The sequence below is a fragment of the Accipiter gentilis genome, chromosome Z (assembly GCF_929443795.1).
Source record: "Accipiter gentilis chromosome Z, bAccGen1.1, whole genome shotgun sequence".
NCBI lineage: Eukaryota > Metazoa > Chordata > Aves > Accipitriformes > Accipitridae > Astur > Astur gentilis.
The window spans coordinates 7,223,850-7,246,736 of NC_064919.1; the positions used below are offsets into that span (position 1 = coordinate 7,223,850).

Consider the following 22,887-nt stretch of genomic DNA (forward strand, 5'->3'; position numbering starts at 1 on the left):
TAGATATTCCTTATGTGGCCAACTGATATATTTGCTATCATTAACAGGAAGATCATGTTCTTAATTTAATACTGAAGCATTCCTGGTTGTAGCTAATGGGCCAGCACAGGACTAAGTGTGTCCAGTTGCTCTTAGATTTGCTCTGAAGGACTTCCACAGGCCAAAAATGAAAATAATTGAGAAAATGGGAAAATGGAGCTGCACTGACAGGTGATTGTTGGTTTCTAATAATATTGAACCCTAAACTAGTAGAATAGTTTGAACTTGTCAGGTAAGGTGTCAGCTGTCTGCTTGCTCCCTGTGCTGTCACCATGGGTGCTCAGGGGTAGAAGCTGTCATCACAAATGTTCTCCAGAAGGTGCTTTCCACAGTGACACTCTAAGGCTCAATTATTTATCCCAGTATTGGTAAATACTGGAACATGAAAAGGGCTTGTGCCTGTGCAAAGTACTTATTCCTGTGTGATTCCATATTTTGCTTAGACCAAGCACTTGCAGCTATTTTAAACCTTCTAATTACAACTGCATTGTTTTCTGATAGTGTGTGGCTATGGCATCCAGAGCCTATAAAAGGAAACATTAAATGTAGACTAAATAAAAATAACATAAATATGTGGGTTTAATATTTCATATGGGTTTGGTGAAAAATGTTAGGGAGCTAATATCATCCAATATCTATATCGTTGGCACCATAATGAAAATGAAACTTCCTCAAGTTATGTATGTGAGGTCTTGGGTACAACTGTCCCAGATACAACAGCCACACAATGTCGCAGAATCTTATTCCCATTTCTTCATTAGATCACCTACATTGTATCTCCCAGTCTTTGATTTCCTCTACTTCAAGAAATTGTCATGGTTTAACCCCAGCCAGCAACTAAGCGCCACGCAGCCGCTCACTCACCCCCGCCCCACACCATGGGATGGGGAGAAAATCGGGAAAAGAAGTAAAACTCGTGGGTTCAGATAAGAATGGTTTACTAGAATATAAAAAGAAGAAACTAATAATGATAATAACACTAATAAAGTGACAGCAGTAATGATAAAAGGATTGGAATATACAAATGATGCACACTGCAATTGCTCGCCACTCGCCGATCGACGCCCAGTCAGTCCCCAAGCAGTGATTCCCCCGCCACCACTCCCCCCAGTTCCTATACTGGATGTGACATCACACCATGTGGAATACACCGTTGGCCAGTTTGGGTCAGGTGCCCTGGCTGTGTCCTGTGCCAACTTCTTGTGCCCCTCCAGCTTTCTCGCTGGCTGGGCATGAGAAGCTGAAAAATCCTTGACTTCAGTCTAAACACTACTGAGCAACAACTGAAAACATCAGTGTGTTATCAACATTCTTCGCATACTGAACTCAAACCATAGCACTGGACCAGCTACTAGGAAGACAATTAACTCTACCCCAGCTGAAAGCAGGACAAATTCACTTTTCCTACTTGCTTTCAGCAATGTTTTTCATTTTTAAATTTGCTCCTTCTTCCACATGTGCTTACAGCTGATCACAGTTGAATTTATCATAAGTAAATTTATGTAGCTATATACATAGGTATCGACATAAAAATTCCTATACATATATATCTCTGGCATAGGGACACACAATGCTATGATAAGGGTTAGTGTCAGTGGACAAATAATTCAAAATTCAGAATTTTGATGGGAAGCTTAATTAAGGAATATGTTTGGGAGTATGCTCATGTAACCCAAATAGCAATTTCACACATCAGGAAATGTGAAAAGCCTTAAGCAAAAATGCAATACATTTTTAAGGTATCTATCTTTGTATGTAGGTATATATGTGTGTGTGTGTGTGTGTGTGTATATGTGTATGAGTCTTTCTATAATGGAAGAACACTTTTTGGCTACAAAGGACTTTCAGCATGCAAAAGAGAAATTGCCAAATGTGTGCAAACACACTGAAAGAGTTGCCTTATTAAAAGCCAAGGTCATCTTTCAAAACTTTGTACAAGAATTTCTTTTAGAGTTTTGAACAGGCCCTGCGTGAGTCATTTGTGCAGCGTCAGGAATGAATTGCGTTCTTTGCTACCACACACGTCTGTGATGTTTTGCCGTGCTCAGCTGAGCTACAGCCAGCACGAGTCTCTACAGGCTGCTCCTCCCACCTGCTGTCAAGAACTGGTGCCATCTTACAGCATTTCAAATAAAAGCTCTTTCAAAATCCTGCTGGTTTAAAGACTCCAATTGGCTTCTGAGCAATCAAAATAAAGCCAGACTCCTACTTGCAGATAATTTCACTACCATCTCAGTCAATGAGGCTTTCATGAGCTATGTGAAGTCCCAAGAAAATGGAAGGGATTGTGTGGGGGTTTTTTGTTTGCTTTCTAAATGGCCATTGCCCACTTCAAACGTGCATTATTTGGACAAGCAAATTACAACTGCTTTTCTTCAAAGTTCTCTTTTGCAGTTGAATGTGTAATCAAAAATAGAAGTAAAGAATGCAGAGAAGATAACTTTAAAAACATGAGTGCTCCACTCTGATTTAGCCTCTGACCTTTAGGTTCTTTTGCAAGTATAATTGCAGACATACATATCAAATGTCTCTTTCAAACCAAAGTTCAAAATGTGCTGTCATCACAGGATCATCATCTCAAACTCAGAAATAAATTACTCAATATAGCAGATAATATCAGGGTTTGTACAACCTGATTGCATTTGTAATTCTGGGAATACTGGGAATTAATATATTGGCTTTTTTTTTGTTTGTTTGTTTTTTTGTTCTCGCTGTTAATTTAGAAATTATTTGCTTCACCCACAGTGCTACAATCAAAACCACTACTCTGAGCAAACTACCCACTTTATATTAAGACAATCAATACTTTTTGTAGTAGATACTTTCTCTTTTGTTTTCCAGTCTTCCCTGTTGCTCTTGTTCAGGACTGACCATCTACCACGGAGACTCAAAAAGTACTTTTATATCAGGGTAACCCCTAAGTGTTTATGTGAACCTCCGTGCCTTCTGAATCTAAAATCCAAAGTACATGTAGGAAAAGCTTCATCTGCCTCGTGTGTAGTTTTGCAGTTTAAGAGGACTGAAATATGCAACCTCAATAGTCTTGGGGGATGATCAGCAGTTTTGGGGTGAGACCTCTGGCCTCTGATGTAAGAAGGTCAAGTTCACTGAGTTAGCAATTTCTTGTGAACTCAGGATCCCCAATGCCTGTATCTGCGTGCAGTGCCTATAGCCAAGGTTTGAATTGAAGCTTGTGGTGATAACTGCATTATTACATGTAAAGGAAGTTAATCACGGCCTTTATGTGCTTTGGGGCTAACATGAAGACACTGTTTAATCTCAACTGAAATGCCATGCAGTGCTTGCTCCAAGAAGAATATAGTCACCCAGTTCCACAAAGCCTTTAAATCTGGTCAATTTAATGTAACATGTGGGAAAACCACGGCAATTATATCCACGGTGGGTATAGTCTTAGGAGTGCCTTTTTAACCTCGCCTTGGCAAGACATTTCTGCAAAGACTTGCTGGGAGTCAGTCAGTGAGGAAAAATACTTAAGATGCTGTTGTTCTAAAAATTATAAGCTTTCTATTAATGCTTGCGTTTTTTAAAATACAGTTTTCTGTGAGACAAATGGAACATTTTCACTATTGAATACCATAGCAAATTTGAAAATTATGTTCTTTCACTGAGTATTCTGATAAAAGCACAATAATCTGTTGTTGCAAGTCAGTACACAAATTACTGCTAATTTGCATTGCAGAGGTATATTTTCTGCTGCCTACAGAGCAAATAGTTAGGAAACAGTCAACTCCATGGAACCACAATGCATGAGTGAGAAACATCTACTTACAATCAGTGGAGAATATCTGTAAACTGCATAATGATAATTTTTAACTTGAATTCTTGATAGGAAACTCTACTTTAGCAGACAGTCTGCTGCAGTGATAAGCCAAAGATCTTTTATTTCTGTCTGCCAGCCAATGTAATGCTTTGCTTTCTAGTAGAAGTTAGTTTACATTGACATGTTTTTATCTAGACTTTTTCCTGGTAGATGCAATTAGTTCATGTTCAAGTTTATTTCTCTGATTTGTACATTTAAAATTATTTTTAAACCACCAAAGTATGAAAATGGATGTGTCATAACATCTCCCACATGCCTGAAGTTGACTGAAAAATTCTGGTTTTTCCAAGCCTTCCATAAAGGTGCAGATTCTTTGACAGTAAATACAGGGTTTTAATAAATTAGGCTTATACCCACCTGACAGAGTAAGGGCTGTAGGAGCCATTTAAAAGATTGATCTTTGGGAAGGGAACACTGGGAACACAAGGGGGGGGGGGGGGGGGGGGGGGGGGGGGGGGGGGGGGGGGGGGGGGGGGGGTGAGAAAAAAAAAAAAAAAAAAACAAAACAAAAAAAAAGCAAGAAATATCTGATGTATATACAAGGAAAACACATCACCCAGAGCTGAAAATATATTCTTTTCAGATTTCTTAATGCTGTGATTTCACAGGCTTCTCTGTGTGTTGGTGCTCAAAACTTTTTAGTTAAGATTTCGTCTTCATTAATAATTGATCATCTCCTATCTTTCTGCTGCTTTATGGCAGAGCAGACTTCACCCTCTGTGGTATGTGTGCAGCTCTTTGTTAGCTGTAACAGATGTCAGTGGGGGTTATGTGTGCACGTGAAATGTAGAATTCTGCAAACATTCTGCTTCAGATTTTACTTTCTTTGGGATCCAGCCTCGTTTATTATAGAAAATAGTTATGGTTTTGAGAGGACTGTGTTTGCTTTTCCATCCATAGCTATACATTTCTCTTTTCCTATCTTTGGCTCAAAACGCAGTTGTTTTCTTCTTTTTCAAAATGTTAGTTGCAATTAGTTGTAGCCAAAGTACAATTCCTAGGGAATTTCGGCACTCTTCATATATTGAAAAATTACTCAAATGTTTTTACTAATCTGCTCAGTGTGAACATGAAATTACATTTGTTGTCATCTAAATCTTTAATACGTTAAGCATAGAAAGCAACAAGCATGATGTTTGGAACATTTGTATAGTTATTTATACTGGAAATTGCAGTAATATTATTTAATACTTTTAACGTATCTACAGTGTGACTTTCAAGTGTCATCTCAAAGATATGGCCATTAACAATCATTGAATTCATTCTAGTTCTTTCAGGAGGGCTTAGAGAGGCTTTACATGTAGGAACTTACTCTAGGTAGTGTTTAAGCTATAAAAAACATGCACACGTGGTTTGTTTGTTGATTTCTTCAGTGGAAGTACTGTAGAGCATGATGAAGGATCGGTTGGAGATGTGTGAAAGAGAAGGGTAGAAAAGACCAAGCAGGCTCAGAAAATCTGTGCGCGCCCTCCCAGAAGGTCCATGTCATCCAGCTTGACCCTTGAACGGGGTACTCAGTTCTGGTTACTGCCTGACCATTGGTGGCCTCTGGGGATATCAAAAGAAGGGCTGTAGCTGCGAATCCCTGTCTATAATCCTGGAAGTGTTTTGTCCAGTGTTCTTTGTGGGGAGCCATCAGATTTGAAATTTTTTTCAGCCTCAGTCAGCTAGATCCTAGCTTTCTCAACGTTATAAAAAAAATCTTTTAGACACCGTTGTAGTGTTGGATGAGAGGCTGAGATGGATATATTTATGTGTCAACCTTCTGTATGACGTTCTTTTTATGTTCTCACATGGGTTAGGGTGCAAAAGTAGGAGTGTTTTAATTTTATAACCCTGAAGAAAGAATATAATAATAATATTATTTAGGGCTAATTTGAGTTGTAGGGGCCAGTCACAGACAGTCAGTCATTTTCCTAAGGAATATGGTCTATTGAGGCATAAGGAGAGTTACTTAATTCCAAAATAGACATAACTTCAATCACCAAGCTCCATGTCCACAGACCTCCAGTCTTCTGTGTCATTTTCTTTTTCAAAGTGAGAAGAGTATGGATAAACTTAGGAAATAATTTGTCTGCATTGATTTATCCTGTTGCCTATACAACAAAGTATCAAGTACCCCTTTGATTAATTATTTAACAGTACAAAGGGTGGAATAGCTGTCAATTTTTTAAAAAATGAAAAATCTTCTAACAATTGAGATGTTCTTCTCATTTTTATGAAAAGATATGGAAAACATTCTAAGTGAAAAGGCAGCATTTTATTTTTTACACTTAAATTAAATTTAAAATATTTTGGACTTCATATTTTTAATTTTATACCTGTTTGTATGAAAATGGAACAACTTTATAGGCAATTTTGAACTTCTTCAGTAGAAATTCATACCATTATTAAAATGGTCAAGCTTTTAACTTTATGAAAACTATCATTCAAATTTCAGAGACAACTTTTTATCTCTTCTGAGTACTAAAGCTCTGGTTGCAGATCAGCTTTACTTAATATCTAATTTAATATAGTGCAGTTTGAATTAACTGCTACTGCATCTGTGGGTTCCAGTTTAAAATATGGGTTTGAACTGTTTGGAAGTTCATTTAATTCAAGTTCCTTCTTGAAACTTTCTATGATATTTCCCAGTCAATCAGTTTTTGTGGAACTTTCATCATGAAAGCACTGGAATGGAACAGATGGTAAAAATGGTAAAAGTTAGTCAATTGTTACTTTTATCTGGAATGTGGAAGTCCATTCTCATGACCCTTCTTTTCCTTACCTGGATCAGAAACTGAACTTGGGCCAGGCAGACCTAATGGCCAAGATACAGATCAACTATTTCAAAAGCATACTTCTTCGTCTTACATCTCTCGGGATGTTGGTTGTGGTTTTTTTCCATTTCTGAAAGTTCAGAGTGATTTGTTCATTTTTTTAACTTTGGGGGAACAGGAAAATATTTTTCTGTTTAACTCCAGGCTTGGTCAACAATTTTAGCAAAGTGTTAATCCCTTAAATCAGTCATGCCTTGTGCTTTCCACATGCTCTGCAGTAGGTGCAGAGAGCTGATAAGCGTTACAGGGTGTTTTGAAAGCCAAGAAAATATGTCTGTGTCAGATCAAAGGCAGAACTGTGTCCCAGGGTTGGATATGTCCTGCCAGTAGCCTAGTCTTATTTTGTCCAGAGGTCTATTTATGAAGCTCTATAATATGGGCTCCAGGGTGTCCTTTTGACTAAAACCAGATAATCTTTCTTACATCCTGGAGAATGAAGATTAATAGACCTTTTAATTGTATTCAAGCCCATACGTTACAAGATTATTGCCTTAGAAGTGCCAAGCCATTTAGTCTAAAAGGAAAAAGAAACTTGATTTCTTCTGTAAACCTGGAAAAAATACTTCTCTAGCTAAAAAAAAGCCAAAGCCAATTCCTACATTGTAGTGCACCAATTTTGTGTATTTCTGATGGTCATTAACAATATATCACTGGAAAAAAAAGCCTGTCCAATCATTTCAGGTGGGAACACACACACAAAAAAGAAAGTTTACTGGTGTTTTCAAAGTCTGGTTGCACAATTTTGACATTTTTAGTTTACAACTAAAGCAGTATAGCTGTATGAAACAGGTTATGCATAATAATCCTGTCTGACAGATGGGCAAGTAATTCTTAAAAAAAATGGCTGAATGATGCCATCTTGGCTGCATTTCCTGTGAAAGTAAGAGTCATGCACTCAGAGCTTTTAAATACAAGGAAGAATTTTCAGGCTACCTGCCCCCCCCCCCCCCCCCCCCCCCCCCCCTTATAGGCAGATTTAACTTTTCTTACAGGCAAGTTTTCATTACTACTTCAACAGTTAAGTAGGTATATTAATTATTAGTCACTTTGCAGTATCTTGTGTGCAAGCTTATCTTCAGTTTACTTGTTGATGTATAGCCCAGATACTCATAGATTATTGGGACGATTTTATGTACTGCAGAAAATATTTGCAACATTATTAATCACCTGAGAAGAACCGACCAGGTGAATAATGAACTTCCACATTACCATCATTATTTTTCATTTTAAAAATAAAATTAGCTGCTCATGCATAGGTGAGTCCATTTATGATCCCAACATTTTTACAAAGATATTTATCAGTCCTCCAATAAAAGGTGTCGTGTCATCTTCCCTACTGAAAACGAAGCAGAAGTTGCAGTAATTCATTTGAAAGGAAGGATGTTGCTTTCCCAGGCATTGCATCACCAGCCTTTGATTTCAGTTTAAAACCCATAATGCACTGAAAACCTAGGACAAATGAAATCTGAGACACCTAGACTTCTCCTGACTGCAGTTCAAAAGCTGACACTGTTTCAAAGTGCTGGTATAAAATGTTAACTTCCTTGCTCTTCACTTTTTCTGGTTATCAAGTGTAATTCTGACATTTACAGTTAGAAAGACCACATTTTCCCTGCTTACATTCCATGTTTTCTCCTGTCTGTGTTTGCCAGTATTTTGCTTCTGTTTTACCCACTCCAGCACCTGAGATTCTCTGCAATGGTCTTTAACAGAAAACTAGGGAGTCTGCACTGGGACAGAGTCCAAAGCACTGGCATGCAGGAAATCTTACTGAAAAATTTGCTTATCAGCTTGAGATATATTTTAGTAAAATAAGGAGAGGTAACAGAAGTCCTAACTTGTTTCTCTCACAATCTAAAAAGAGTGGAGCATGCCCATCTAACATTGCAGGATGTTCTGTTCCTTATTCGTACTTTAGAGGAAAGACACAGAAATGCAAATAGTTGAGATTTTTCATATTTTATTTTTTTTAACTTCACTAATTGTCCCTTTCTGTGTTTTATTTTCACCTTTAGTCACAGTCAAAAGCTTTTGGTCAAAGGTATCTTCATCATTGTTAGTACAGCAATAATGGCTTTAAATTATATCTTCCAGAAATTAGACTCCTGAAACCTACTTCTTATTATCATCCAATTTTATGCAATTTTTGCTTTTAAAAGCATGTACCATTATGTAAAGAGCTGAATGTAAATGAATTTTTTTTTCCCATTTCCGTATCTATTTCTAGCCATAACTAGGAGGGGGCTCAGCAAATTGTACTGCACAGTCACTGCTTGCACTAGTGTTTAGATGAAGACATTCACAGAAAAGTAGCATAAATGCTGTCAGTGTGTTGTATCATGATCACATTCATATTTTTTCTTTCTTTTTTATTTTTTTTTAATTGCTAAGTGTTGTCCTTGGCTTTCCCACAAGAACTCCAATTGATTGATCTAACACAGAATGGTATTACAGATTTTATCAACTCTTCAAGTGTACTAATGCAGCTCAAAAGCTTCTTCTAACTCCACCAGATGTCTAAGCCTGCTTAATCACTAGTAATTTAATGGACTGTTTTAAAATCTCTTAGCATCATCAAGGACTGATAAGCTTTGAATATTCTATAGGATTTAGACAGACTATTGCTGTTTTAGCAATGGTTTCTGGACTATTGGTGACCAATGCAATCAATTATGTCATCTCTACGACAATCCTCTAATCACATTTATGGTAAAAATACTCCTGTACACAGATGCAAAATATTCAATGTTAGGAGAAAAGGTTATGGATTTAATCATCACTGAAGTTATCATTTTGAAATATTAAATTTTCTTTTATTTCAGACTACGTTCAGACCTGGACATACCAGGTCCTGCCATTTCCCCTGGGGATGTGAATACTCCCTGATAAGTTGTGGGAGTGACCAACACCCACAGAAGTCATTCCAGTTCGCAGGATCAGTATGAAAACAGTATTATCTTGTGTGTGCTGCAGGTGGGATTTACCAGTGTGCTGATACAACGACGGAACATCAACTGCCTTGAGTTCCCATTTCAACATTTCCTAAATGGGTAGCAACTCCCTTTGGCGCTTTTAAAAATCCAGATCCTACGGCTAAAATTTACTTTTTTTTTTTTTTCTTTTTTTCTTTTTTTTTTTACATTTTAGGTTTGAGATCTCAGTAAAATGAGATTAGTCATGGTTTAGCAAAGTTAGCAAAGTGTGGTTTTAAAAAAAATTCTCTGTAAAAGATAGATACTGCTCTTAAAATGGCTATGCAGTTGATCATATACATCTGATTTATCTGAATTTTTAGAATATTTTCAGCATTTTTGTAAAGTAAGTCATGTGGTTTTTCTCCTTTTCTTGTAATGCCAATATAATAGTGATTACTAAGTACATAAATACTTTAATGGAGATTCACATAGTCTGTACTCTTTAAGAAGTAGCTGCTACTTAAAGGAGTTGCTCATGGAAATGAAGGACCTGTGAGTGTGTGTGTTTGTTTCACTTCAAAAATTTCAGAATAATGGCCTGAGATGTATTTTTGGCAGTTCATGGAGATTTCAAGCAACAGGTTGAAATCAGGTTCTCATTTTTAAATTGTACTGAGGACAGTTGACAGTACATGGTATGCTTTCTAACGTGTTTCTTATGTGCAGTTGCTGCAGTCGTAAAGTAAATCAGAGTGTGCTCTTTAAGAAGAGGCAAATAAGAGTAAATAAGAAAAGAAGAGTTGTATTTATTATCTTAGCCTAGAGGACTACAGACATTAAAAACATAGTGGCACAACGTTAAAATAATGTTAAAGGTCTAAGTGTAAATTAAAAAAGAAGCAAACAAAACAAAACCCACATTTTTAAAGAAGAAAAAGAATGGCACTCCAATCCTACTTCATTTGAAAACAACCCGTCTCTACCTGAGTTCATGAGAAGAAGTTCAATTTTAAACATATGCTAGCTAATACAAACCCAATTAAATGTAATACATTTTATTTTATTTTATTCTAATTAGAAAGAATGAAAATCCTTTATAGTCGAATATCAAACAAAATGCTCTGAAAAGCTTCTTCTAAAACATTTCCTTTTGTCTCATAACTTATTTTCTTACTGTCTTTTTTTCAGTTTTTGTTAATAAGTATTTGCCCTAATAATGTATATTTAAGTGATTATACTAAAAACACTCTGCTACATATGATGCTGCAATAGAAATTAGGTTTCTCTACCAGAGTGTACAGTTGCTTGGTTGTTTTTTTCCTTCAAAGTTTTTAGATGCAATTAGGAATGATGGATTATAGTTTGGGGTTTGTTGTTGTTTTTTTTTTTAATATGAGCATTTGGAAAACAGCCTGAAATGCTAAGCTTCATAATTTACAAACAAGAAATGCTGCTGAAATGTTGTTAGAAACATATAAATGTTGCACATCTGCAGCAAGTGTACTGTACCATCACCAATTTTCCTTTTATCTCCAGCATTTGGGCATGGAGAAGAATGTTAAGCGCCCACATCTGATGCAATAAGGAGAGCTGCAGTTCTGCCTTTACGCTGTAGACACCGCAAGCCTGTCCCTCCTTTTCTTAGGCTTGGCTGCAGATAGCAACTATCCAGGTGTGCCAGTTTACCCTGGAAAAATTATGAGACTCGTGAGGTCTTAAATGAAGAGTAAATAACCTGCTGAGGACAGCTTAAGTGCATTAAACTGTCTTGGTGGGATTCAGGTGCCCAACTATGAGTCTCTAACATTACCTTGAGTCTTTAACATAACCTTAAGCATCCCAAAATATCTGAGACCTCTTTGCTACACCAGCGTACATGATAGGCAGATCTGCACCTTGGTAAAGTAGCAGCTGGAGACTATGCAGGCCTTCTTTTTTCAATCTTTTAAGAGTACGTACTGCCCCCACTTTGGCAGTGCTTCCCTCTTATTGTCACGTGAGTTGGATCCAGGTTTCTTTCTTTTTAATCCCTGGTGCTTTTAGTCCAAGGGACTCTTTTATTTGCCAAATTGAGTAGGACTACCCAGAAATTCATCAGTGTTATCTGGAGACAAGTGATAAAAAAAAGTCTACAAAACCCACAAAGGTAAATAAAAGAAAACTTAGATCTCTAAAATTACAAGAAAAGCTGGGCATAGGATTAGCTATACTGGGAGCAGAAACATAATATCTGTCTAAGGAGGGGACTAAAATGAACATTTTTAATAATCATTAAAAAGCATTATTGAACTAACCTTAACCCTCAGCACTCATCTTCCACCCCCATCTTTCTCCTTTGCATCTTTAAATTGAAGCTGAGATTGTATGTCCTGAGATGAAGAGATGCACAGCTGAAGGTCACGTAAGCCATTTTGCTGTTGTCTTCATTGTGAAGTAGGATCCAGTGCCCCCCGGATTCTGAGGGTTCTTACTTCTCCAGTTCTTTCTTCTACAGCGTAGATAAGGAGTGTGTTATTTTTAAAGAGTGTCTTCACTTTTTGTGCTTTGATTCACATGATGGAGTATCCTCGCAGAGCCTGAAATTGATTCCTTTCAGATGAAATTAAGCCAAAAGGCATGCTTCAAAAGTTGGTCCACACTAGCTGGAAGTAAAAACCCTGCAGCACACACAGTGTAGACATCCTGTTCTTCATATCAGCAGCTTTGCTTTACAGATCTGTGCCCATTGCACTGTGCTGCTTGTCAGTATAAACACAGCCTACCTCTGCTTAATGGTTTCCCAGTCTCCAATGCTTTGGGCGGCGTGTCTGGGTTTTGCTAAGTATTGGAGAATCAGAATGGTTGAGGTTGTAAGGGACCTCTGGGGGTCATCTGGTCCAACTGCCCCTGATCAAGCAAGGCCATCCAGAGCCAGTTGACATGTATGGCCATCTAGATCCATCTCCCCTGTTAGCATCTGAGGTCCTGGAGACTTCTGCAATTTGTATCTTCTTGAGGCTGGTCTTCTTGTAAGCCAGAGTCACAGTGTGTGTTTCTGTTCCAGGAGAGTCTACCTGAGCTGTGTGGTCATTCAGTTTCCAGATGTGAACTCACTTCCTCTCCTGAGTCCTGTCCACATGTGGCTTATCATTCATGCACTGTCCTGCCTCCTTAAAAGTCCCAGCAAAGGCCTGGAATTTAATTTGTTTCCACCAAGTATGTAGAAGAGGGAAAACGAGTGGGGAGGGAATGTTCAGAAAGTTACGGTTGATACTTCATGGCACATCTACTCCACTTGTACTGAGCTTCCTGATATAACGGAGACCCAAGTCAATAGGCTGTGGTAAGCAATGCCTCACAATAAGGACTATCTTGAGTCCAGAAACAGTACAGCTGTGCTCAAGCACAGTGCATGACAATGCCGTTGTACTGCTTGCAGATCCAAACTGGTTTATGGGCAGCTGTCCCAAATGTCTAGAAGTGTCTCATCCATGTGTTCCTGCTCTTGGGAGAAGTGAAGGTTGCCAGGTAGAAGGTCTCTGCATCTGTAACTTGCAGATCTCAAGGAGTTCAGGTGCAAGGGTGGCTATATGAAGATTGGGCACATCTTCACAGTCAGATGGTAAAAGTTGAGGTTTATTAGCTTCAGACTGCTCAGAGCAGGGACAGAGCATGCATGGGACTGCTTTCTCCTGATGAAGAAGACCTACTTACAGTACAAGTACTAGTCACTCCACATCTAACTGCACACTGACACAGAGTTCATGCTGCACATCTGTGCAGTAGTTCATTAAAAATGTTTCATACTCAGGTGGATTTATCTTTGTGCTTTTCTTAAATTAATTCTCCTCCAAATCACACTGAATTGTCTTTAACATCTAAAGCAAGGTGGGAAAAGGGAGTAGCTATAGCCCGAGAGAGTTCTTTCAGACACAAGATGTTAAACTGCTTTTTGATCAGCTGCTTGTAGAAATGTACATTAAACTGTAAACCATGGTTCTTCTTGTAACCAGCTAATGATCCTATCAGTCGCAGACTAATTGCCTTTACCTTGTTCTAAATTCTGCTGCATTGAAAAAGCCAAAGTCACATTCTGATCCTGTTAATCACATTCAGCTTTGAAGAGTACATAGTAGTTGTGTGTTAATTCAACTTCTCTCCCTGGTAATTTGTTTGATTGCCTGTTACTTGCAATGTGCCCTAACTGAATAAATGTGTTCTGCATCCTGATGGGAAGTTATGACTTTTGTTTAAGCTATTCTAATGCAGATGTGTTGCCTAGAAATTGGTGTAAATTCTTCTCACCTTTCTTCTCTAAAGAACTTTCAATAGGAAGAAAGAAAAGCAAGGATGTTAACCCTTGGTAGAAGGTAATAAAGCAACAGAGTAAACACTGTATTTCTCTAATGCTAGGTTAACAGCAATCTTTATTGCCTGAAAGCTTCTCATTAATTTATGGATAAATAAGTAAATAAGATATTAAAGTATGAGAAGGAGATGCTGGTGTTATATCCTTTTATTCTTTTCCTCCATCTGCAGCAATATGTATTGTCTGTATTGTCAAGACCTAGAACAGAGTCCGTCTATTCATTACTTTTTTTTTTCATTTTTTAAAATATAATACACACACACAAACACAAATATTCTACATAGTGCTATATAAGTCTTTCAGAAAAAGACAGAACATATGCCAAATTACCTTTCAGCTTTCGACATCATTTTCTGAACAAGAGTACAAGGCCACTGGATATGTCCTATAAGCACAAAACAATTGTTACTAGGACGTTTTTATTAACACTGGATCTACGTGATAATGAAGATTTATTGTGATTTTACCTTTGAAATCCTCTGAATCTTAATGAGAATTTTTTCTCCCTGTTCTGACTTTCAATGAGAATTACTCTGAGTGTCATGGCCATGTTAAATATTTGTGAAAACTTTTTAGATTACTTTCAACATTTTAAAAATAAACAACTGATTTTATGGGGCCATTTTTTCAAGTTAACAGGAGAGACATTCACTTTTAGTATGAGAAGCATTCTCTGCTAAAAAGAGGTTACATTTGTAAAATGCTAATGTCAAAATTATTTACAAAGAGAATCTAAAGTTGACTCTGAAATGTTTAGTTCAAATGCTGCCTGGAAGTGTGGACCGATTAGTGATGCCTTACCAGATCAGCCTTCTTGAAAAACAGACTATTCATTTAGACTCCAAAATATTTGCACGCGAGGTCTGCAGACCTGGTGTTTATTAATTCATGAAAGACTTATACTAATTAGCAGTGTTCATTTCCCAGAGGCCCACTTAGGCTATGGAAGCAAGCCCCCCTGCTGCTGTCCTTACAGAAGTCCCTTCAAGCAGTCCATGAGAGTATCCAAAGCGGAATCCTGCTCCGAGTGATCATTGATTGGGTCCTTCTCTCTCTCTCCATTGACCAAAGGGCAAACAAAAAAAATTTTGCCTCCCAGGGATACTTCCCTCATATTCTGGGGTGTTCCTCTGAGCAACATTGCTGCTATCAGATGGCAATAAATTAGTTCATTCTGGTAGAACCAAAACTCTCAGACCGTCTGCGGACAATGATATTTTCCAAATACTGTTGTAGTATCTCAGTATTGAAGCTTTTAAGTTATTCATTTTCTTAAAAGGATTTGCTGCTCATTATTTGCTACCTGTCTTCAAATATTGGGGCAGGGGTCTCCAGTATTCCTTGTCTGATTGCTCTGAAAAATCATTTTTCCTCTTCTTTTCTTATAAATGTACTCTTACACTTTTCTTTGTTTTCTTCTTTCTAGAGTCCAAACTGTAGTGTCCACCTTTCAAAGGCATCGGCTTGGACTAGCTGACTTCTCATGCTTGTTTATTTTTCCTTCTATTCTCATGATTAATTTCTTATGCTTTGTATCACATCTGTTCTTCTGTCTTGCCCCACATTCCAGTCAAAATCTAGTTTGCTCAGGGGGCCTCAACTTCCCAACATCGCAAGACTGGATCTTCAGCATTTGGTCAGCCAGAGATTCTTTTATTTCTTCACCTTCTCTTTTTAATTTTTTTTGCTGTAAAAACATATCACTCGTCTTCTCATGGAGTTCAGCCCTCCTTTCATTTTACTGTAATATTTTTACTACTAGTCTCTCTTGCCTGATTTAACGGACAATGTTAAAAATGCCGACTGCTTCACAGCCATTTATTGTTTGAAATAAATCTACCTTTTTTCTTTTTTTTTTACTGGCTTGCCGCATTGCTGGAGGACACAGAATGAAGCCTCAGTTTTACCTTCATATTTCAAGAAAATGTCAATTTTGATAGGGAATTCAACTCCTGCATTCTTCCTCTAAAAATACATTATTAGGTCAATTTACTTCTGTTATTGTATTCTGTGTCTTGATCATTTTAATCCAAGGCATCTGGCTCGAATCTGTTATATTCAGTGTTGGGTTCTGGTTCAAAAGAACTGATCACAGATGTGCTGACCCACATGAAAGCCACTTGAAAGCTCAGATTTTATTAGGCTTTAAGATTCCTGCCTTGCATTTTTTAAACTCTTATGCTAAGATTATTAAATAAAGAACTCAGAAAAATCAAGGAATGAAAAAGTCAGAGCTTTAGAGGTAGAAAAAGAAATAAAGGCTTAAAGAGAGAAGAAAAGTTCAGCAGGAAAAGAAGTGTGATAGCAAATGTTTTAAAAGACTTAGTAAAGCACAGGCTCTGTTACTGCTAAGGAAATGGAAAGGCACTTGGGGAATCAACCTTGGCATATTGTATTCTGATTATTAGGAGCACAGGGGAACAGTTTGGCTACAAATTGTTTGCAGTGGTTTGGTGGGACCACGTATGGCACAATGGAAAATGGTATGAGGTTAGCCCTGCTGTGCCATTAGCTGGTGTAAACAATAAGTAACAAACAGAAAACAAATGTAAATTGACTAGGAGCTTGGAGAGGGAAAGTTACTGTCGATGGTGTCAGCATGCAGTGGGCACATTTGCAAAGCAGGGCAAAGCCACCTCTTGGACTGGGTTTTCTCTCACCATGCACTAAAGGCCTTCTTAACAGCCCTGGGTTTCCCTGCCTACATCCAAGAACTGTCTGCGAACAATGCGTGACATGCTGTACCGTTTTGCTTTGTTGTGGTGTAAAGTAAGACTGCAAACGGCAACTGTTCTAATGACCTTCTCCTGTGTTTTATTTCTGTTTTGTTTAGGTTGACCTGCTTGTCCCTACAAAAATCACTGGCATAATTACCCAAGGAGCTAAAGATTTTGGTCATGTCCAATTTGTGGGGTCCTACAAGCTTGCTTACAGTAATGATGGGGAGCACTGGATCATATACCAAGATGAAAAACAAAAGAAGGATAAGGTAAAGCAAAGAGAAAATTGATATTTTGGTTGCATTTACAGAGGACTACACCTGTAGTAACTCCAGTGCTGGGAGCTTGTAGATTATTGCATGCTACCTGCTTCGTAGGGTTCCATATGCATAGGATCCCACAGACAAAAGTCAAGGTGAATAAAAAAGAGTCATATAACACAATGACATTCACAGTGCAGTAATATCATACCTATCAGTGCAATGCACCTGATTTAACTCTATTAAATATGGGACATAAAACTTTACAGTTCTCCATTTATTGGAATTATTTCTTCCTTTAACTCTAGAGGAGAAGGTATATAAATAGAGGTTTATTTGTATATTCAAAAACAGTGTCTCAGTGCATATTTTGATAAGTATGCACTATTTTCTGTAAAGCAATCTTTAGTGTACCTCATTACTTAGCCATTTTGGATTGATTTTTTTTTTTTTTTTTCCCCTGGAAATTAATCACTGGGGCTTTAAATACTCAATGGAAAGATTATTTTTTATTACACTATTAAATGAATACAAAACATTAAAAGTTCCACAACTTCCTTTGCAAATGTTTAATGAGAGGCGTAGAGAAAGTATAGGTTTGCTGATTGATTTACCTGGAAGCATTTAACTTTTTTCTTGTTATTTAAGATATTACTCATTATACCTTTCCTTTAAACTATATAGCACTTTTATACTACAAATACCTGAATTCATAATATCATCTGTTAAGAAGGAGATTACAGCATATGTATTGCTTAAGGGAAACATTAAGCAAGCTGACAAAATGTGAATTATTTATTAAATATCTTAGTGGGATTATGTCTGATTGAAACAGAAGATGTACTAAGAAAAAATACCAGATGGCTGATATGTCTGATAACGCGTGGCTCAAATCTCGTTTTTTTAACATCTGTATTCAGGGTGATAAATGTTCCCACTTGTACTAATTTTTATTAGAATAAACAAAAATTCTTCAGTGAAAAATTAATACCCTTTATATAGGTCAATTAAATTAATTTTTTGAAGTAATGAGAAGGCTTTTGAAATGTATTGATATGTGTTGTATGAGTACAGGTAGATCTATTGATGAGGGGTTAGACAACTGCATCTCTTAAATTTCACTGATTTTAAAGGACTGATCAAATGTACACCTTATTAGAAGAAGGTGTCCTAAATTACTGGATTAAATATGTACATAACGGTATGTGTGTCTGTGCATAGACATTATGTTTGTAAGATTATTATCCAAAGATGACATTGTAAAGTCCCAGTCTTAAAAGCCAAATGGCAGTTCACTGTGGTTTTATCCTGCACTGAGATTTTTCCCCATCAAATTCTAAAGGAATTTACATAGGGAAAACAAAATCAGTTGTTTTAGCCATCCAACTGAGAAGGTCCTGACACCCATGATTATGGATGTGTCTACTATAATTGGTTGTCAGATAAAAATTGGAAACAAACAACTCACCTTTCATAGATGTACCATAAATGCATTCAATATAAATGACAGATAGTCACTTCAGGACTTTGTACACGTCCCATTTTAAATCTCTGGCATTTAAAAACAGAAGCAAAAGATCTACTGTGAAAGAAATGTCTTCTCTAAGGCAAACTTCTGTTAGTGAACTTTTGCATTCATTTTACTGAAAAAAAAGAACACGCGTTCAAGTCTCTGGTGAGAAACACAGTTAACAGTCACAAGCAAGGCTGAAAGAAAATGCACTCTCACTTAACAGCACTGTTCCATTCTACACTTGTTTATAACATTTGCCAAGGCAATTAAATTCTTTTTGCTTTCATCATCATCTGGATTGTTAATTGCTATCCGCATATTCCGTTAGGAACAATGGAAAACTCTTAATCATTGTCTTATTAAAACATCTCACATCCTCCATTAATTAACATCCCTAAGAATGAAATAGATGCATATTATTACGATTCTTTAGCAAATCAAGAGCAATTAAAAGCAGAATGTGATCAAATACACTTAGCTGGAAATTAGAAGTTATAACTTCTGAATTTAAATTTGCACAAAATAAACAAATAAGATTGCTTGATACGAGTCCAGACCCCTGTCTTTGATACACAAACATTAATCCAAAGTATCTTTACTATTTCTAATTTTTTGCATTTGACAAACATCTGAAAAAGTCAGAAGTCTGATGGCAGAGTCTGACACTCCAGAAATACTAGCAGTTCGTCAGTGAACTTGGCAAAACTTTATAGGAGGTAGGACTGGAAAGGATCTTGAGACAGCACCTAGATATGTACCTCTTGACCTATGAAGAGACTACACTCCTCTACTCTATCCCCTCTGAGGTCTTCTCAGCAAAAAATGGGATTCAGAAACCCCCAAGTCCCTTCCTGCCACCTTAGGAATAGGTGCAAATAGTTCCTTGTTAGAACTAAGGCTTAATTCATTCACCTGTCCTTCACCTCATACAATGCTCATATCCTGCACCATTCTCCATCAGATTACTATCACACATGTTCACAGAAACAGACAGTGATGGAAATTCTACAACACAGGCAGTCTACTCCAGTGTTAAAATCTCCTAAAATGTAGAAAGTTTGCTTATCCCCCTCCCTGCAACACAGCCATCTTGTCCTCAGAGGACACAAAAAACTGATTTTATCTTCATCTTTTCAGACAGTTTGTTCTGGCTGAAGTATGTTAACCTATTTCTTCTCAGTTCCTTCTTGGGGGAAAAAAATAATCTTTGTTCTTTCAGTCTTTCCCCAAAGGATATGTTTTCTCAACCTCAGATCATTCTTACGTGTTCTGCTTGAAGCGTGGTTTCCCACACTTGTAGTGTTGCAATCTTTAGCACAGAACTACTGCCTGCCCCATCATTCTCCATATTGTACCTGTGACATTGATTATGACTTCCTAAGGTTTGGCTTGCTACTCATCATTATTAAATTGAACCATTGATCTCCAATTTGTCAAGACCACTCTGAATTTTGATTCCACCTTTCAAAATGGGAAAAGCTTGGCCACATCTGCACATTTAACAAGCAAATCTATTTCCATCATCCATTTAATTACTGACAATACATAAATTGCATTCAGCCAGTGGCATGGAGCATCACCCAGAAAAAACATCCAGTTTGACACAAAACCCTTCATCACTGCTGCAGCTAGGTGTGTGTTGATGCAGTGTGGTCTGAGGGGATTTGCCCGCTGGATGTATACAGCACCAGAAACAGTGGCCACACTCTGGCCTGTGTGCAGTGGAACAAAAATATAAATAAAAAAATAAAACCAGCTGAAGGCAAAGCAATGCTGTCTCTCATCCAGGGGGAGCAGAAGAGAAAAAGCATCATTGGTCCTGTCTGATACAGGATCGACAACAATTTCCTTAGCTTCAGTTAAGATACAAGATTTGGCCCAAAATGCAAGAACACTGTAGAAGAAACCATGTTTTCACAGCAAAGTGAAACTTTCATGGAATGTTTCTTCTGTCCCCTGGAGATACGGAAGGGAGATGATAGATACTGGCAACTAACAACAGCAGCAAGCATAAATTATTCATAATTTACTCTCATTCATTCTATATATTAACTGAATACCTTGATTTCTTCTATGGAGGATAGAATATATAGATTTCTTATTTCCTCTGCAGGTGATTTACTTATCCTATACTCATCCTGTGATCCTTGTAAAATTCTCCCATAGTTTAGGAGAAAGATGATTCCAAAAACTTTCAGGGAAAGGAAGACAAGATAAAAGAAAAATAACTACTTTTAAAGTCCTAACAAAATTTGTCATTTTACATTCTGGAAAAGCAAAGATTAAAAAAATGTCTCAGACATAGAAATTATGGAGGTATTGGTAGGCTGGTAATAATGGTTTGCAGATGAATATTGTGACTTTACAAAGCATTGAAGGAAAAGCTGAGAGTTTAATCCTGTCTGGTGCTGAATATGTCACTGTTCAGCAGTTTACAGGATGAGTCCTAACATACCAGCATATCTCAGTGAATTTCTGCAGCCATTCACTTCTGCATCTTCATCATTCGTGAAGTTATTTTACAAAGGAAAAAATATTGGTATCTTGTATTCACAAGTGCACTATGTGCAGTCTGTATCTTTGATCAATCTGCAACAAATTAGTTCTTTCAAACAGAAGGATATACGGTGTTCAGTTTTCTTCTTTGCACCATTTCAAATGGAAAAGCTGTTCTAAGAACAGTGGCTCCTGCAGCTCCAGTTTGGCTCCTGCTATTTTAACAGCCAGTCATTTGAGTTCACATCTGTGCTTAACTTCTGTGAATGCAGACAAAAAAGGTACTGGGGGGGGGGAAAGCATGTCTTAAAAAAAATGAAGCCTTCCTTCTCATTCATTTTAAGTAGCTTGAATGAGTTGCCTGGAAAATATGAAAGTTTTTCCTGTTGTCTTCAAGAAGCAAAATAAATTACATTGCAGGCTGACAAGCAGGAAGAAAATATATTTTAGAAAAAGGACCAAAGCTAATAGCTATCTTGTTTTTCTCAACTAGAGGTCAGTAGCTCACTGTGCCTCCAAAGCTAAGGATATCCAAACCAAATTTCACCTTTTTTTTTTTTTAATCACTTTCCACATGTGATTTATAAATTGCACAGCCTGCTGTAGATAACTCAAGGCCAGCTGCGGTGTCGAATGGCATTTTGGAGGCCGTTTTTTTAAAATATGAGAACATCTGAAAGTAGCCTAAAGGAGTCTAGCAGGCTGCAGCGCCTTCAGTCGTTATTAACCATCAGCAGTGCAATTCACTGGACGTAGACAATGTCCAGTATGCAAATGGCCACTGGATTTGTACACAAAATGATGAACTAGTCATAAGTTATATGCTTTGCATGTCTAGTTAATTGCCATAGCAACGGAAGACAGGAACCTACTTACAGATGAAAAGTTAGATCATGTCAGGTTAAATCTTTCAGCTATATTTGCTAATGGTTTTCTGTATGGTGTTTAATTATTCTAATACCTGGTTTGCATTGATAGATTTAGTTCCTACATATAATCTACATACTTGGCACAGTTAAAGAACACTTTTTTTTTAGTAATATTTTTTTATTTTTATTATTATTTAATACTATTATTTAAAATAACATTTCTAATCTAACAGTAATATTTATTTTTTTTTCTGCACTGGTTTAAATTATGAGTGACTTCTGTTACTTTCAGCTGAGTTAACATGATTTCTATTAAATGAAGATCTAGCTATACTCATTCTAGTTTGTGCCTCCAGCACACATATCTCTCTCCTTTGTACCACACTAAGAGCTGAAGGAAGACAACATGCTCATATTAACAGTCTCTATCTTGAATTTCTGTAAGCATTTCTGGAGAGAAGTTGGTCTTCCACTTTTTGCTTGGCTTTGAACCTTCTATCATAAAGCACTTATAAACTATGTACAGTGGAGTAAATTCCCATTTTAGTAGCATCAGTAGATAGATCAAGTAGAAAAAATAACAAGAATGTGATAGTTTGTTTCACAAGTTTAAAAGTTTTACCTGCCTAGTATCTATTCTGAACTTGAAGAAATAATAAAGCTCCCGTAATACATATTCTTATTCAGGGGTCACAAAGAGGGGGAAAACCTGTCCTTCTTCTGGCACTGGACTCTTTTTCACAGCTACCCATTGCATGCCAATCAACTGCTGACTCATCAGCCAGGCCCAGAAAAGTGCTCGGTAAAGAAGAAAGGAAAATGGCTAAGATCAGAGTGGAAAATTTAGACCCAGAGACTTTATGTATACCAACTGAAAAGAAAGAATGTCTTTTTTCTCCTCTTAATCACTCCAAAACCACATGTGCACACACATACATACATGTGTCTACATATGTATGTTCAAAAAAACCCTCCCCAGTCTTTTATAGTAGAAAGCTTCTTCCAAGGGATGAAGTATGCCTGTAAACAGTAGCTCTACTTCTGGTGAGAAATCAAGACATCTTTTA

General features: G+C 37.2%; 1 protein-coding gene across 1 annotated transcript in view; it reads left to right on the forward strand.

Moving 5' to 3' along the window:
• The window catches only part of EDIL3 (EGF like repeats and discoidin domains 3), a 263,077-nt gene that overhangs the window by 231,799 nt on the left and 8,391 nt on the right, over positions 1-22,887 (forward strand). Inside the window, exon 10 of the mRNA XM_049796524.1 lies at positions 16,796-16,951. Within this exon, the coding sequence (XP_049652481.1) occupies positions 16,796-16,951 (156 nt within the window). The remainder of the gene's footprint in view (positions 1-16,795; positions 16,952-22,887) is intronic.